The sequence below is a fragment of the Trachinotus anak genome, unplaced genomic scaffold (genome assembly GCF_046630095.1).
Source record: "Trachinotus anak isolate AG129_WGS33_773 ecotype Australia unplaced genomic scaffold, CSIRO_AGI_Tana_v1 ptg000039l, whole genome shotgun sequence".
NCBI classification, from domain to species: domain Eukaryota; kingdom Metazoa; phylum Chordata; class Actinopteri; order Carangiformes; family Carangidae; genus Trachinotus; species Trachinotus anak.
This window is the reverse complement of record NW_027273890.1, coordinates 862,501-878,117: the sequence shown is the minus strand read 5'-3', so window position 1 is coordinate 878,117 and position 15,617 is coordinate 862,501. Positions and strand designations below refer to the sequence as shown.

Below are 15,617 nucleotides of genomic sequence, written 5' to 3'. Positions count from 1 at the left end.
CTCAGCTCAGCTCAGCTCAGCCTGTGGACACAGTTGTTTAAAGTCCTCTGAGGCTCTGGAGCGAGTTCATCCAGACTAATGCTGCGTTCATGATGGACAGAAAGGTGTATACTCATGTGTACTGGTGTGTACTGGTGTGTACAATGGTGTACACTGGTGTGTACTGATGTATACTGGTGTACACTGGTGTACCACAGACCACAGCTCAGCAGTACACCAGCTGAATGTATGTGATAGAAAAAAGTCTACAACTAAACATCATCAGTGCTGCAGCTATTGATTCAATCATTAATCTTCTGATGATTTCTTCTATTGATCAATAAAATGTCAGAATCTATAATCAAAGGCAAGGTTTGTGGTTTTTAAAGCACAGATATATCTTCAGAAGGAGATCAACATTGGAGAAGATAAAACATGGAGCTTTAAAACTTGTTACCATTGAGAGGATTAATTTGAAATGATCAGTTGTTCAGCTGTGCTGTTGCTGTCAGTGTCAGGAAACCACAGTTTGCGGGAATGGGCAGAGCCTCAGAGAGATAAGTGAGATGTCTGGTTGCAGATGGAACAGTAGGTGAGGAGGTGGAGAGGTGGGTGTTGATTAAATATACCTCAGCCTGTGAGTGAACACATGAGTTGTATGATACTGCACTAAGTGTATGTTGTGTGTGTTTGGCTGCTGCATTCAAATCATTGTGATCAATAATCAAAGGCAAGAAAAGTAACAGCTGAATTATCAAGACGTCATTTTAGCACCGCAGTGCCGTCGCTCGCCATCATTGATTTCCTGTTTGAGGGGCGACTGATCATCATGTGACGGCTGCAGGTCACATGGTCTCATCGTTCTGCTCATGTCTCCAGACGCCAGGAAACACGTTTGAGTTTGGAGTAAATCATTGAGACGTTGATTCAGTTGCCATCATGACAGCTGCTGACGGTGCATTCAGGGGCCTGTGACACAAACAGCTGATCTGTATTAATCTGTGAGAGCAGCTCCTGAGCCCTGCAGTACCTTCAGCCAGGGGTGGTTCAGGGCCTCGTAGACAGTGATCCTCTCAGCAGGGTCCAGCATCAGCATGCGTCGCACCAGGTCCTTGGCGCTCTCTGAGATGTGGCCCCACTGACGTGGATTCATCTGTCCACACAGAAACACACAGAGGTTACAGCAGGAGTCAGAGTCCGTTGTTTTCGGATCCATCAGATGTCGACCGGAACATCAGAGGCTCTTTTAGCAAACCGGACTCCGTTACTGTTCACGTCTCTGTGGACATTATAACTAAATGTGGGACTGTCAGTCTGATATTGTCAGATAAAAATAATCATGTATTTGCATAATTAACTTTTCAAATAAAGATATTTTCACACAGAACGCGAGGAGCTTCTGAACAAGCAGAGCTGCAGCAGTGGCCTGATGTGAGATCAGTCAGTGACGACTCCCACAGTGTCTGAGCTCATTTCTTAGTCTGTGGACACTGTGGAGCTTCTCTGATAAACTCCTCACCTTGTATTTGCCTTTGCAAATGGCTTCAAACAGACGCTCCTTGGTGCCGTAGAAAGGCAGACACCCTGAGAGGAGGATGAAGAGGATGACTCCGCAGCCCCACACGTCCACCGGCTTCCCGTAGGGCTCTCTCTTCACCACCTCGGGGGCCATGAAGTGGGGAGTGCCTACCCGACCTGCGGATGTAAAGACAGACCGTGTACACACAGGGAAGCCACACACATCATTCACTCTAATGGGGACTTCTCTATTCTTTATCAGCTTCTATTTTGACCCTCTCTGGACCAGAAAATGGAAGTGTTGTCAGACTTTGCTTCCTCCTTTGAAACCTGCAACAATCAGCTGTTATCATTTTAAATGTGGTCTGTTTCCTACGTCTCAGTAAAACTGTAGAACTTTGTGCAGCTACTGACGTGCAAAGTGAACTAGACTTCTGCTGCTGCCTTTGACAGAGATAAGTTGCCTGAAATCTGCTTTATTTTTATTGGATCTCTCAGAAAACAGTCAGCCAATCAGAAGAGAGGCTGAGATCTCTTCTGATTGGCTGACTGACCTGTTGTTACTAGAGCTCCAGAGAGAAGCCTGAGAGAGGAGATGTAAAACTACACTGAGATGGTTTTTGGTTCTTAAAACCACAAATATATCTTCTGATGGAGATCAACACTTCAGATGAAACACAGGAGGAGATAAAACATGGAGCTTTAACATCATGCTGAATTAGCTATTAGCAGTTCCTGTGTGCAGTGCATCTGTGGATCAGGGACGGGTCTGATGCATCTCTTCTCTCTGACTTCTCAGCAGATTGATGGAGGTTCATTCAGAGAAGACGACTTCCACACTCAGTGACGTCAACACTCTCAAGTCTCTGCTCAGATTTGACTCAGAGGAAGAGTTTTGACTCAACTTCATTTCACCCACTATCTGAATGTCCTTAATTCAATCACTGCAGACAGTTTTGCACAGCTATGTAAATGATTGTACAGTTATTTGCACAGTGTTACTGTTACTCTTATCTGATGCTGCACTTTATTTTTTTCTTTATTTTTTAATTTATAACTTTTAAACTTTATTTTTTTAACTTGTTTTACAAGTCTAGTTGAAGATTGTAATATTTTCTTACACTGTTTTTCTACCTCTCTCAGAGTCTTATTCCAAGAGCATGTTGCAATGACAACAATTTTCTATTCTATTCTATTGTCCACATCTGTCACCTGTCACCATGTCATTTAAAATGTCTGGAGCGGTGGATCTGTTCACTCCGCTCAGTCACTGAGGAGAACTCTTTAACGTCATGATGCTGAGTCAGGAGTTCAGTGTGTATGGCGGTGTTGACTTTACCTCCTGCCACCAGTCCCGACTCCCCAAGCTGGATGGCGACTCCGAACCCCCCCAGCTTCACCGGAGCCGAGTTCTCTTTGGACGCCAGCAGGACACAGTGAGGCTGAGAACGAGAGGGGAGAGGCCTGTGATGTGATTTGTGTCTTTGACTAATTAAAGAGCGACACCCTCGTATATACAACAAAATCAGATGTGTGAGACACACCCAGACTCACCCACCACGACCACACACACACAAACAGCCGACAGCGTGGGAGGATCATAGAGGAGCAACACATGCAGACCACATTTGTTGCTTCAGCAGCTGCTCTTTGTTAAATAGCATCAGTTTGTTCAGTGATTTTATCCAATATCTTCTGTTTGTAACCAACATGTTTCCCACTTCACATAATGACACCAGAAAAAACAGTAAAACCACAGTGAACGCTGTAAAAATAATCAGAATGCAGATGAAATCATGTCTCATGTGGGCGGAGCCTCACACTGTCCTGAAGGATGATCAGTGTGAACTCAGCTGTGACTCTGCTGCTTTCTCCCTGAAGTTAAAGGATCTGTGTCCCGGTCCAGGGTCTGATCCTTCAGAGGCTGCATCTGAAGACTCAAGTCCAGGTGAAAAAAAGGTAAGGTTGCTAGGCAACAGGAGCCACACTTTGCAACAGTAAGAGATCAGGTGGGATTTTGAACTGCTCCTGTTCAGCGGCCGTGGGAATATTTTGTGTTCATAGAAAAGTCTTCGATGTTTTACTTCAGCTCATGAAAAATGCAGTAAAGACAAAGGTGTGTGTTTCATGTGTAAAGGAATCGTTACTGTGAACACAGACCTGCAGATGTGCACGCAGCCTCTTTACAGCACAGACAAGATTAACATTCAGCAGCAGGTACATCGCTCCCTCATCAACCTTTGTCTACAAATTATTTAAATCTGTAATTTAAATCTGCCCGAGCTTTTACTCTGAAGGAACTGCTCTGATTACTGTGAGGGTATTTTGGGAGGCCTCTTCTCTTACAGTTGGCTACACTCAGCAGATCCTCCACATTATAATCACAGCCCAGAGTGGAAAGCATATTGTGTATATACAAGAGAAGCTCGCCCTCATGTGTAATCAGAAGGTCTGCACTGAGCCCTGCCCCCCTCTGGTGGGGGCTGAGAGTAGAGAGAGGCTGACCACAGCTTCAGCTTCTCTGCACAGCACCACATCGTGCACCTCAGCATTTCTCTCGACTTTTGACAGCTGGGGAGGGCTGACTTCTCATAGCTGTGGAGATCATGGACGGAGGGGGAACAAAAGAGAGAAGCAGAGCTGTTTTCATTTCCACAACAGCAGAGAGCTGAACACACGATGACCAGAGGAGAGGATCTGTTCAGGACCGAAACCGCCTGCATCGCTCCCACTGAGTAAAGTCGAAGGACGAGCGAGTCAGAGGAAAGAAGAGGACTGTGAAAACCACAAGTGAGTGACACTTCAGCACATACTGTGTGTGTGTGTGTGTGTGTGTGTGTGTGTGTGTGTGTGGAAGAGGGATTATCCTATTCTTTCACATAGAGAGGAACATGTGAGAGAAATGAGAGTTTCTCTGGGCTTCAGTGAGTAGGTGAACACTGACGACTTCCTCTGTGAAATATTATCTAGGTTTTTTTTCAGTGGCTGCAAGATAAGAACTGAGCTGTTTTCCTTTTACTTCACACAGATGATTTGATATGAAGCTCAGTTCAAGTTGTTGCTCAGCTGGTCTAAAAACACAGGGCAAGGTCTGCTCTGCAAACCTTTCTGTTTTACATAATTCAAACATCCCGCACAGGTTTTTCAGTTTCTGTTGATCCGGTGAGGAGCAGGTGAGGAGCAGGTGAGGAGCAGGGTTCGGTTTGGACTGATGGACCTCGGTGTCACACACGTCTGCACCAGGGCTGGTCAGGTCATCCAAATATTATCAACATCACAATAAGGTCAAGGGAAAGGAGTCACAACATTGTTGTGCATGTTAGTGCTGTGAGTGTTGTGTGCACATGATGCACAGATCTTATTCTTCAGACAAAGGGAACACACCAACAAAAAACACATCATCATAATTTTTAAAGATTTCATTCAAAATGAAATGAAATGAAAACAATCTGCCAAAGATCTGCCAAAATATGATTTTTATATGGTATATGTTTATATATGGGAAATATGGCAATTTTTGCATTAACACACACTCACTCACTCACTATTATAAACATATTATATATTCAAAAAATAATCTTAAATAAAATGGTGACTCATCTGTATGTATGATTTTTCAGACCTAATCTCATTCATGAATCCACAACTTCACAAAGAAAAAACTCAAAGTGATTGACTTCACCTCCTGTTTTCAGAGCCGAGAACCACCATGACAGAAACCTCCTCCACCACAGGAGGAGCCACATCCACCCTGCAACCTTCAAACAGCTCCCTTTCTCTCATCACCACAAACATCAGCCAGATGAACTCCACCACGACCTCTGACCTCCAGTGTATGGATCACAACGCGCTGCAGATCCTGTTTGCGGTACTCTACTCTGTGATCTTCATCCTGGGTCTGGCTGGGAACTTGGTCGCTCTGTGGGTTTTCTTCTGTGTCCACTCTAAGAAGAACTCTGTGAGGGTGTTCCTCATAAACGTAGCTTTTGCAGACTTGCTGCTGGTTGTGTGTTTACCGTTTAGGATATTCTATCACAGCCACGGCAACATCTGGAATCTGGATCCCACCTTGTGTAAAGTGGTGGGAAACCTCTTCTACATGAACATGTACATCAGCGTCACGCTGCTGGGGCTGATCAGTGTGGACCGCTACCTGAAGATGCATCGTGGTGCAGGGATGCAGCACAGACTCTGGTCCACAAAGTGGAGCCACGCCCTCTGCGCAGTCGTCTGGATCATGGCCTTCGCCTTGACTTTGTCTCTTCTGATGTCAAAAAACGTCCCCCAGCAGAACAGGTCAGTGACCCCGTGACCAAACTTTATCTACTTATTATTACTCTTCTAGTTAAAGGTCCCATAACACAGGCTGGTTTTTAAATAGATCTATACTGTTAATTCTCATATAAAATGTTATTCAAAAACCAGCTGAGTTTGGGGGCGTGGCCCGCCAAGTGTTGATCTCCATCAGAAGATATATCTGTGGTTTTAAGAACCAAAAACCATCTCAGTGTAGTTTTACATCTCCTCTCTCAGGCTTCTCTCTGGAGCTCTAGTAACAACAGGTCAGTCAGCCAATCAGAAGAGAGGATCTGAGCCTCTCTGCTGATTGGCTGACAAAGCTCCAGAAGTCCTGACGGCTGGTTTTAATGCTCAGTGTCTGAATACAGGCTGTGTGCATTTCTCTGTGGACTGAGGCTTTGATACTTTCACAGTATTAATATAGAACCTAGACCTGCTTTATAATCACAAACACATGGACAAGTACCTTTAGACTGGATGGAAGTTTGAAATCCTGGTATGTGTGATCTGAGCAGCCTGAATGTGTTTGGTGTTTGCAGGTGTTTCCACTACAAGCAGCTCCATGATGCTAAGTGGAAAGCCTACATCAACATCTTCGTGGTGGTGCTCTTCTGGCTCGTATTCATCTCTCTGGTGGTGTCTTATGGAAAGATCGCCCACGGGCTTCTGAGAACATCTGAAGAGAGACCAGACCTGCCTAATACAGCCCGCTACACTCGGACCGCCAAGAAGTCCTTCTTTGTCCTCTTCATCTTCACTGTCTGCTTTGTCCCCTATCACATGGTCAGAGTAATCTACATTAAAACTCAGATCACAGACACTCCGTGTCACTGGAGGAATATGGTTGACAAAGCCAATGAGGTGGCTTTGCTGTTTTCTGCCCTCAACAGCTGCCTGGACCCTGTGATGTACTTCGTGTTATCCTCTTCAGTGAGGAAGGAGGTGCTGCATCTGCTGAGCAACATGTTGTGTGTGCGAGACCTTCCTGCAGGCAGCGGGAGCAGCTCCACGGCTGAGATGGACGGCAGGACTGGGAGGACGGACAGAGGGCAGACAAACATCATCCTAACCAGCAATGTGAAGGAGACAGGTACTGAATCCAGCCTGGGTCCTCTGAAACAGGAGGCTCTGCAGCAGTGATCCTCAGCATGTCCGTCTGTTCAGGAGCTCATTTACACAAATGGACCAGGTGTAAAACTTCAACACTGTTTCTGATATTACTCATGTCTAGTAATTGTGTCATGTACCATTTCAGTTCATTTGAAGCTCCTTCATTTCTCCATGTGGTGGGTCAGAGGAGGAGAGAACAGAAACCTGTGCAGCTGTGGCCCAGCTGATACAGGACGTCTGTGACTGATACTAATGTTGATGTTTGAGTTTAAAATGTTCATTTTCTTCACACATCACAAAACTCAAATAAAAACTTTCACCTGAATGTAACTGTGACCGAGACAGTCTGAATGTTTTACAGTTGAAAAATTAAATTGTTGCTCTCTCTAGTGGACAAATTATAGAATCACACACACACACACACACACATACTTGTACTTCTATCTTTGTGAGGACACTCATTGACATAATGCATTCCCTCGCCCCTTACCCTAACCTTAACCATCACACCTGAGAGCCTAACCCTAACCCTGACCCTAACCTTAACCTAAACCTAATTCTAACCATAACTCTGAAACCAAGTCTTAACCCTCAACATGTGATTTGAAGGTGTCTCAAAAAGTGAGGACCGGCCAAAATGTCCTCACTTTCCCAAAATGTCCTCACTCTGTTAGTAAAATACTTTTTTTGGTCCTTACTATGTAGCAAGTACAAGTACACACACACACACACACACACACAGATATTGAGATATTTAACAGGATGTGTAAAAACAACCTCTGACTCAGATATTTGCCTCAGAACTGAAAGTCACTGTAACACTGGAGAGAACCCAGGGATCAACAGTCACTGAGGTTCATCCTCCAGGGACCATGAACGTCTGAACCACATTTCCTCTCAACACATCCAGAGGATGGTGAGACGGTTCCACTGTGGTCGCCCGAGCAAGCGACAGACAAAATGTTCCCTCCAGTTTCCCAGAGCTTCAAATAGTTTGTTTTCAGTTCATTCATCCATCATGAAAATTATATCTAATCACCATGACGACCTGTCGACCGATCACTTCATCGATTCAGTTCCAGAAGGAACCGGAACTCAATCAGGGATTTTCTGTGCAGAGAAGCAACGACATCAGAGTCTGAAGCTCTGTGTGATCACAAGCTTAGAGAGAAACCACACAACATCAATGCACAAGTTGTTAGTGATGAAACACAACAATGTCAGACACACACTCTCCTTCAAAGGATTGTGCCTGTATGTGATTTTAAAAGCACATACCAGTGTGCTGGTCAGGTCTTAATATTTATTTATTTATCTATTTGATAGAATCCAACATACTGTTGTTCAGAACAGAGCATGAAACTAATGAGCTGCACAAAGAGTTTAAAGCTGTTCCTGGTTCAGTCAACTTTAACCACCATAAAACTACAGAACACACAGGTATCTAGTTTATATAGAGTCCAATACTATATTGAATTACATTGCTTGTGATCTATAGAGACAACACATTTAGCTAAAAATATACAGTTGTCCAGTCTAAAAAGACATGTTTTCAATCAATGAGAATGTCTCATTATCAGATCAATGTAGAGTCGACAATAAGACAGAAACTCAAAGCTCAATATCTGAGAAAACATGTCATATATGTGGTATTTTATGTTTTATGCTATGTTTTAATAAGTGCCGAGGTGTTGGTACAGCTGCTGCTGTCTCAATGTGACTTCTTTTCAAAATAAAGGAACTAAGAAAGTGATGTAGAGCATTGCTATCAACATGCACCACATCTCACATAACTCCTATTAATACACACAGGAAGATACATGCATATTATAGTTAATGCCACAACTTATAACACTCGCTCCTATTCTCAGACCTTAACACCATCATATCCAGTAACTGAGGAAGCTGAAACACACAGAGAAAACGTGAGAACACCACGGCCACAAACAACGGGTCAGGTCAGTTCTGAAATGTTTTACCATAAACCTCAGTGATGCTGAGTGAGAGGAAGGAACTGTCGGACCGAGGCTGCTGTTCACTGCTGCTTCACCCTGTGAACGCTTCACTTCAGGGACGGTTGCTGTGCTGGACGTCTGCTCAGAGCTCCTGTCAGTGGTAGGTTCACCCAGCTGCACAGATCTGTGCCACATGTGCACGGATTCACCACATCAGTATCATTTTTTATTTTAGCATTATTTTTATCAATATCATTTAAATAATTAATTTTTTTCATGTGTTTTTTCTTCAGTAGAAAACCATTTTTTATCTTATTTGTTGAATGTGTCACAATATTCTGACAGTCGGACATGAAGTAGGTAACTCTGGAAAAAATCTGGCTCCTCTGGCTCCTCCTACAGTTTGTGATGTGATTTGCAGAAGTCCACCGCTCCCGGTTCAATACCACCAATCAGACCCAGGGGCTGTGTTGGCTGACTGTCAATCACAGCTCGTGCTCGAACCCCCCACCTCCCTCGTGCACACTGCCAGATGCACCTACTTCTCGGCTCTGGCTTGTACCCGTCCGTCAGCGTGTAGTAGCAGCTCTGTCCACATCAACAGGTACAAATGTCACATTATCAAAGTGCCAGGGAGTAAAATGCTGTCACTTATCAGTAACCTCGGCTCTGTAAACAAGCTGTACTTTCAGAAACATCGCCACCTTGTCTCAATCTCAAAGTTGACCATTGCTAAATAAACAGAAACGCTGAGTCTGACCTGAAGTTTAAAGTCAATATCTAACGTTATCTGAGAGTAGAACAGGCCAGTTCTTCCATGTGTTCCCCACTTTCTGGCGTCTGTGGTTGCTGTGGATACTGTGCTCGTGCACCCCCTTCCTCTGTAGTCAGGGGCGGGACCTGGGAGACAGTTTTGGAGCTTGGCAGAAAGTGGGGGAGTGAGTCCTGGATTTTCACAAAGCTGCCGACTGCTGATTTAAAGGTGAAACGACATCATACGATGTAACTGATGAAGCCAACATTACAGTGCAATTTGTGCAATACCAGCCAGAGCCAGTTCCCCTGATGTTATCGGAGCAAAAACACACACACACACACACACACACACACACACACAGGATGAATTTGTTAACAGAAATAGTTTCCTTCCATCAATGCAAATATGTGATGCAGAAATGTGACAGATGCTGTGTTGAGTTGGTTCATTATCCTCACACAGGCTGCAGGGAGAGGGACAGGTGCCTCTGGACAGGTAACACATTTATAGGTCAGATTAACATGCTGACATGTGATGATCATATGATCACCTCAGCTCAGGGTGACTGTGACCTCAGAGCGTGACCTCAGTTATCGGAGCAGATGTTTCTCTGTCGTCTCATCACCTGTGTTCTTTCAGATCAGATGGATCACACACCGTACAGTCCTCCACCGGGTAACGTTTCCTCCTCCTCCTCCGTTCTCTGCCCCAGTGCTGCCACGCACTTCTTCCTCCCCTCTGTATACACGCTCCTCTTCCTCACCGCTCTCCCAGGAAATGCGCTGTCCTTGTGGGTGTTCCTGCGGCGCATCTCCACCACCTCCTCCACCCACGTTTATTTGTCCCATCTGAGCATCTCCAACCTGTTGCTGTCCTTCACCACGCCCTTCCTCGCAGCCTACTTCGCCTGGGGCTCCGTGTGGACACGGAGCGGCGTCCTGTGTCAGCTGGTCCTGCACGCCATCACCCCTGTGCTCCACATTAACATCTACATCAGCCTCATGATCCTCACCTGGGTGGCCCTCAGCCGCTTCGCAGCCCTCATCCAGCGCACCCATGCCTCCAGGCCCAGCACCTGCAAGACCCTGCTGCCGCACACCTTCTACAGCAGCCTCAGAAGGGTCTCGTTTGCCAGGAGGGTGTGTGCCACGGTGTGGGCGGTGGCGGTGGGGGGCATTGTGCCAGTGACTGTTTACTACTCAGTGAAAGAAGCCGTTGGCGATGGAGAAGCTGAGACAGGAGGATGGGAGGTATGCTACAGCCCTGCGGTGGAGATAGGAGGCAGCCTGTCTTCAGCTCTGGTCGTCCCTGTGATAACCATATTCTTCCTCATGTACCTGCTGGTGCTGCTGTCCTACATGACGGTGCTGAGGCATATCAGACGCTCCCGTCACAGCACCAACGTCACCACCTCCCAGAGCCTGCTGGGTAGGGTGCTGCGAAACATCGTGGTCATCCAGGTGACTGTGAGATTCATTACTCTCTAACATATATTAGTTATAAGTACCTTCACTGCCTTTGTAACCACAATTAAGACCAACCTCTTCAACATGAATCCACTTTGTTTTCCATAAGAACAACCAGGACCAGAGAGAGAGAGAGAGAGAGAGAGAGCGAGGGGTCATTGCTAACTGCTGAAGAAACTAGCAGATCTGAATAACACGTAAACAACAGAAACACCAGCAACAGGAATTGAGATGATTCTCTTCCTGCAGCACAGAAATAAAAGCCTGTTAACTGTCCACAAACAGGAGCGAGTGAAAGGCTTCGTACTAAAATCCAGCTGAGACCAGTTCTCCAGATAAAAGTCTGTGAGGTTCTGGAGTCCAGGTCAATAAAGACTAAACTGTTGAGGGTCCAGATGGAGGCTGAGCTCTGTGGAAGATGTTCTAACTTTCTCTCTGATCATTTTAGAGTTTTTGTGACTGGTGAACAACATCGTGGTTATAAAACCAGGAGGTGACCAGAGGTGGTCCAGACATGTACGAGGTTTTGACCTGGTCTTGTTTCACCCACTCCTGCAGGTGGTCCTCTCAGTTTGTCTGCTGCCATATCACATCTTCAAACCCATCTTCATTTCTCTGGCCCATTACAACGAGCGGACACATCCACCTGCCACCGACATCCACAACCACTGTCATCCTCTCTCCACCTTCGTTGAGGTGACTCTGTTTCATCCTTTATTGGTTCAGAGCAGATCGTCCGGCTTCTTAAACCATGTGATGACTTTCTGTCTCCTCTTCCTCCAGGTGAAGAACTGCCTGTTTCTCCTGGCTGCACTGAGAGGCTCCACTGACCCTGCCATGTACTTTCTCTTAGACAAGACTTTCCGTCACCAAGCCCTCGTCCTTCTACGATGCAGCAGGAACAACTCCGAAGGCAGAGTGACAGGAAGTCCCGGTCAGAAGACAGGACAGCTGGGGGACGGAAACACAGCTACAGCTACTATGGACTCAAGTCGTGAAAGCGCTTTGTAGCTTTTAAAAGACGCCTGATTGTGTCAGAGATGGACAGTATTTCAAGAACTGTGCTCAAGTAAAAGTTCTGTTACTTTGAAATGAAAAACAAGAGACTGGATTCACCTGGATCTGATTGACACAGGTGGTCGTCCTCAGGTAAAACAGTGAACACACCTGTATTAAGACTTTCAGTATTAAGATTGAAGGAATCTGGGGCGACCGATAGCTGAGTGGTTAGGGAGTGTACCACATGAGCACAAATGCTTTTAGCAGGCCAGTCGCTCACTCCTGCATGAAATTCCCTCTCTCTGCCCCTTTCCCGTCTCTCTCTAATGTCCTGTCAAATAATAAAGGCACAAAAATGTCCAAAAAATAAATAAATAAACAAATAAATAAATAAAAGATTAAAGAAATCAGTTTTTTTTCTTGGATAATTAGCTGTGGCTTTTCATCCAGTTACATAAATGACCAGTTAATTAAACAGTAACAGTCACAGAAGTCTCACACTGTTGTCTAAATATTTACATTAGTTCTGGTAGTTTAGCAGCATCGTATGCTGAGCATGTATGTCTCCACTCTCTCTGTTAATATGAGCTGCTATGAAAACTGCTGTGAACAGAGTCAGAGGTAAAACACCACAGAGCAGCAGGTCTGGGATCAGTCCACCAGCCTCTTAACAGAAAATAATGCTTTTTAAAAAGCATCACGGTGAATGCAACAGGGCGGAAATAAGGATCTTTCTCTAAGGATCTACTACAGTAAAATAAAACACTGTAACTAAACTGTCCCAGTCTGACAATTTCTGACAGATTTCTGCTGCCAAAAGATTTTCAATGTGATGAAACTGCTGAGAAAAAGATGGAAATGTTTGTAGAGAATCCAAACAGCAGCCATAAATATTTAATATCTGTGTGTCACCAACCTTGTTCAGTAATTGTGTGTAAATTATTGATGAGGGATGTGAGGCTGGTGTTTGTGCAGCAGGTGTGTGAGACTGTATCAGCAGAGTCTTCTGAACAAGTTCTGTGAAGTGTGAGGAGGTAAAGAACTGAAGCTGGAGGGATAATGAAACTAGAGAAAAGTCTCATCTCCAGAGAGAAGGAGGAGACAAGGTTTAAAAATCAAAACTACATCAAAAGAAATAAAATATTAACTATTTCCTGTGTTTATAATCATCTGCACTACAGCAAACGACACATTGTGTTGTTGTGAATAACAAGAATAAAATGTTTCTGTAAGATAAATGACTTCATATGAACATGAACAGCTTGAAGTTTAAATGATAGTGAAAAATAGTGAAACAATCCTAAATGTTCTCAGATTCCAGCCTTGATGAGAGGATTCCCTGCTTCTGGGTATTTGGATTTTTGGTCAAACAAAAGATATTTGAAGAGGTCACGTTCATCTCTGTGAAGCTGAGATCGACATTTTCGACAAGGTTTTGATATTTCATAGACTAAATGATTCAGTGTTTGGTTGTTAAAATAAAAAATAATCAGCAGATTCATTGATTATGACACTAGAGCCTCTTTTCCACTGGTCAAAGAACCTGCTTAGAGCTGCTAACATCAGGCTTTTGTTGGATGGAAAAGGGAACAATGAACATTCACACCTGGGTCACATATGTGTGTGTGTGTGTGTGTGTGTTCTTGCATTCATTTGATTGTGAGGGATAGGCAGGAGTCTCCCTGAGACAGTATTAGTTCCAGTGTTGGTCCACTGTTGTCTCACACACACACTGGGACCAGGCAGCAGTGTGAGACACTTATAAGGTAATCGATGGATGATTAACTCTTTAACAATTAATTCATTGATCACTGATTGATCACTGACATCCCGAGTTAAGATCTTATGATTCACAACCATATTAGTTTTTCAACAACACAACAACACAACACAACCCTGGAGTTTTAGATTAAAATGAGTCTCTGTTTTAGAGGCTGAAGACTCTGGAGGAGAGATGACAGAGGAGGAAAGAGAGAAGAGATCATTTTAAAATGTAGTGGTGTTGATGGAGGCTGAAAATGGAAATAAGTGCTCAGCCTGAGTGTGTCCCTTCAGTTAGACACCAGCAAACACACAACAACAAAACCTGACATGAATGTGGCAAACACTGTGGAACACAAAGCGGCAATTTTACCATCAAACCTGGACAACGACGTGTTTCTGTATGTATATTTGTGACTCCGGTCAACAACTGAAGGCCCATTGGATGCCATTAAAGAAGCCATTAGCTCTGCCGTGCAGCCACCCATCATCACACAAACAGCCCTGCTAACAGCCCTGTGTGTGTGTGTGTGTGTGTGTGTGTGTGTGTGTGTGTGTGTGTGTGTGTGTGTGTGTGTGTGTGTGTGTGTGGTAAAGGGGTCTGAGTGGACCACATACGAGAAAAGAATTTATATGTTGTGCATCTTTAGAGGAACAAATCTTAAAATAGGTGTTAAAATGTTAAGTGAACAAGGATAAACACAATTTGACTGAGCGCCTTGAAAAGAGCTGCGCACCCATAAATATGTAAATGTCCCACCACGACCAGTACAGACGTGCACACCGAGCCAAAGCAGCAGTGACACACTGCAGACTGAAACAGATACAGCTAATTAGCATTACTGCCCTGGCGTGCTCACTAAGTTCCTGAAACACACTCCTGTGCAGAGAAAAGCTGTGATGGACCGACCAAAACCGGCACACCAGTCTAACCAGAGTGACAAGAGACATTATCTTTAACACCAGAAGCAGTAGCACCAGCAGAAGCTGTGAATTCTCACACTGGTGCAGAGACAAACTATAACGTTCGATCTCCTGCTGGAAGCTGGAGATCCCTCCACCTCAGTGCTGCTGCAGAACAAACACACACTGCTGGAAGTTATGGGCCTGTGCCATCGCAACACCCTTCATTTCTGTTTGCATCAGAAGGTTTTCCGTGTTTATGGATTCCTCGGATCGCTCAGCACAACTTCAGGATCTGTGTTTTACAGATCAAACATGCAGCACAAACACTGAGTGTGAACAGTCTCAGAAACAAAGGTTCACCTTCAGACCGTCCTCCCAAACCCCGGCCACGTGAACCAGTCCTCTCAGTCTGCCGTGCACTTGCATGCACAGTGTCTGCAGCAATAAGACACACAGGTACAGGTACACACAGAGAAATGGAAACACAAACACACCTGTGCTGCCATCACAGGTGGAGGTCTGTGGGGGAGTGAGGAAGAAGATGAGTATGGAGACAATAGGTGATGTATGAACACCAGCTCTAAATTCATTCAGTGACTTTCATGCTTGGAAAGAAGTGACACAAACACACTGATCAGTATTCAACAAGGGCAGCTCTGCTGTTAATGCGCTGTGTGTGTGTGTGTGTGTGTGTGTGTGTGTGTGTGTGTGTGTGTGTGTGTGTGTGTGTGTGTGTGTGTGTGTGTGTTGCCTGTAAAGGGCGTAAATCTCACACAGAACATCAGATAAGCTGCAGACAGGAGCTCACAGTTGCTGTTAAATGGTGATAATAGAAGTGAAGTGAACAGAACTGGGTCAATGTCAAAG

The 15,617-nt window shown here is 44.8% G+C and overlaps 3 protein-coding genes across 22 annotated transcripts in view; 2 read left to right on the top strand and 1 right to left on the bottom strand.

Annotated features, from left to right (window-relative positions):
• LOC139614813 (peripheral plasma membrane protein CASK) overlaps positions 1–15,617 on the bottom strand; it is an 88,006-nt gene that overhangs the window by 26,580 nt on the left and 45,809 nt on the right. For all 17 annotated transcript variants that reach the window (XM_071472428.1, XM_071472423.1, XM_071472434.1 and 14 more), the window contains exons 6-8: positions 2,837–2,939; positions 1,499–1,674; positions 1,010–1,132 (exon numbers count right to left, since the gene is read on the bottom strand). In XM_071472428.1, coding sequence (XP_071328529.1) covers positions 1,010–1,132; positions 1,499–1,674; positions 2,837–2,939 — 402 coding nt within the window. The remainder of the gene's footprint in view (positions 1–1,009; positions 1,133–1,498; positions 1,675–2,836; positions 2,940–15,617) is intronic.
• Positions 4,089–7,240, top strand: LOC139614817 (probable G-protein coupled receptor 34). Its single transcript, XM_071472443.1, has 3 exons — positions 4,089–4,287; positions 5,193–5,793; positions 6,336–7,240. The coding sequence occupies exons 2-3, from the start codon at positions 5,207–5,209 to the stop codon at positions 6,934–6,936; spliced, it is 1,188 nt and encodes a 395-aa protein (XP_071328544.1). The 5' UTR covers positions 4,089–4,287; positions 5,193–5,206; the 3' UTR covers positions 6,937–7,240.
• LOC139614815 (probable G-protein coupled receptor 82) lies at positions 8,902–12,479 on the top strand. 4 transcript variants are annotated; one of them, XM_071472442.1, is made up of 4 exons: positions 8,902–9,021; positions 10,258–11,078; positions 11,643–11,780; positions 11,868–12,479. In XM_071472442.1, the coding sequence occupies exons 2-4, from the start codon at positions 10,263–10,265 to the stop codon at positions 12,093–12,095; spliced, it is 1,182 nt and encodes a 393-aa protein (XP_071328543.1). In that variant the 5' UTR covers positions 8,902–9,021; positions 10,258–10,262; the 3' UTR covers positions 12,096–12,479. The 4 variants fall into 4 exon arrangements, with proteins under 4 accessions (XP_071328543.1, XP_071328542.1, XP_071328541.1 ...); XM_071472440.1 differs by lacking the exon at positions 8,902–9,021 and adding an exon at positions 9,780–10,113; XM_071472441.1 differs by having other exon boundaries at positions 11,643–12,479.

What these genes read in the sequence shown, in the direction of transcription:
- LOC139614815 (XM_071472439.1), top strand. Translation starts at nt 9,927, where the DNA reads ATGTTATCGGAGCAAAAACACACACACACACACACACACACACACACA. An exon ending in GGACAGGTGCCTCTGGACAG is followed by an intron (nt 10,114 to 10,257) that starts GTAACACATTTA and finishes GTGTTCTTTCAG; the next exon opens with ATCAGATGGATCACACACCG. An exon ending in GAAACATCGTGGTCATCCAG is followed by an intron (nt 11,079 to 11,642) that starts GTGACTGTGAGA and finishes CCACTCCTGCAG; the next exon opens with GTGGTCCTCTCAGTTTGTCT.
- LOC139614817 (XM_071472443.1), top strand. Translation starts at nt 5,207, where the DNA reads ATGACAGAAACCTCCTCCACCACAGGAGGAGCCACATCCACCCTGCAA. An exon ending in AACGTCCCCCAGCAGAACAG is followed by an intron (nt 5,794 to 6,335) that starts GTCAGTGACCCC and finishes TGGTGTTTGCAG; the next exon opens with GTGTTTCCACTACAAGCAGC.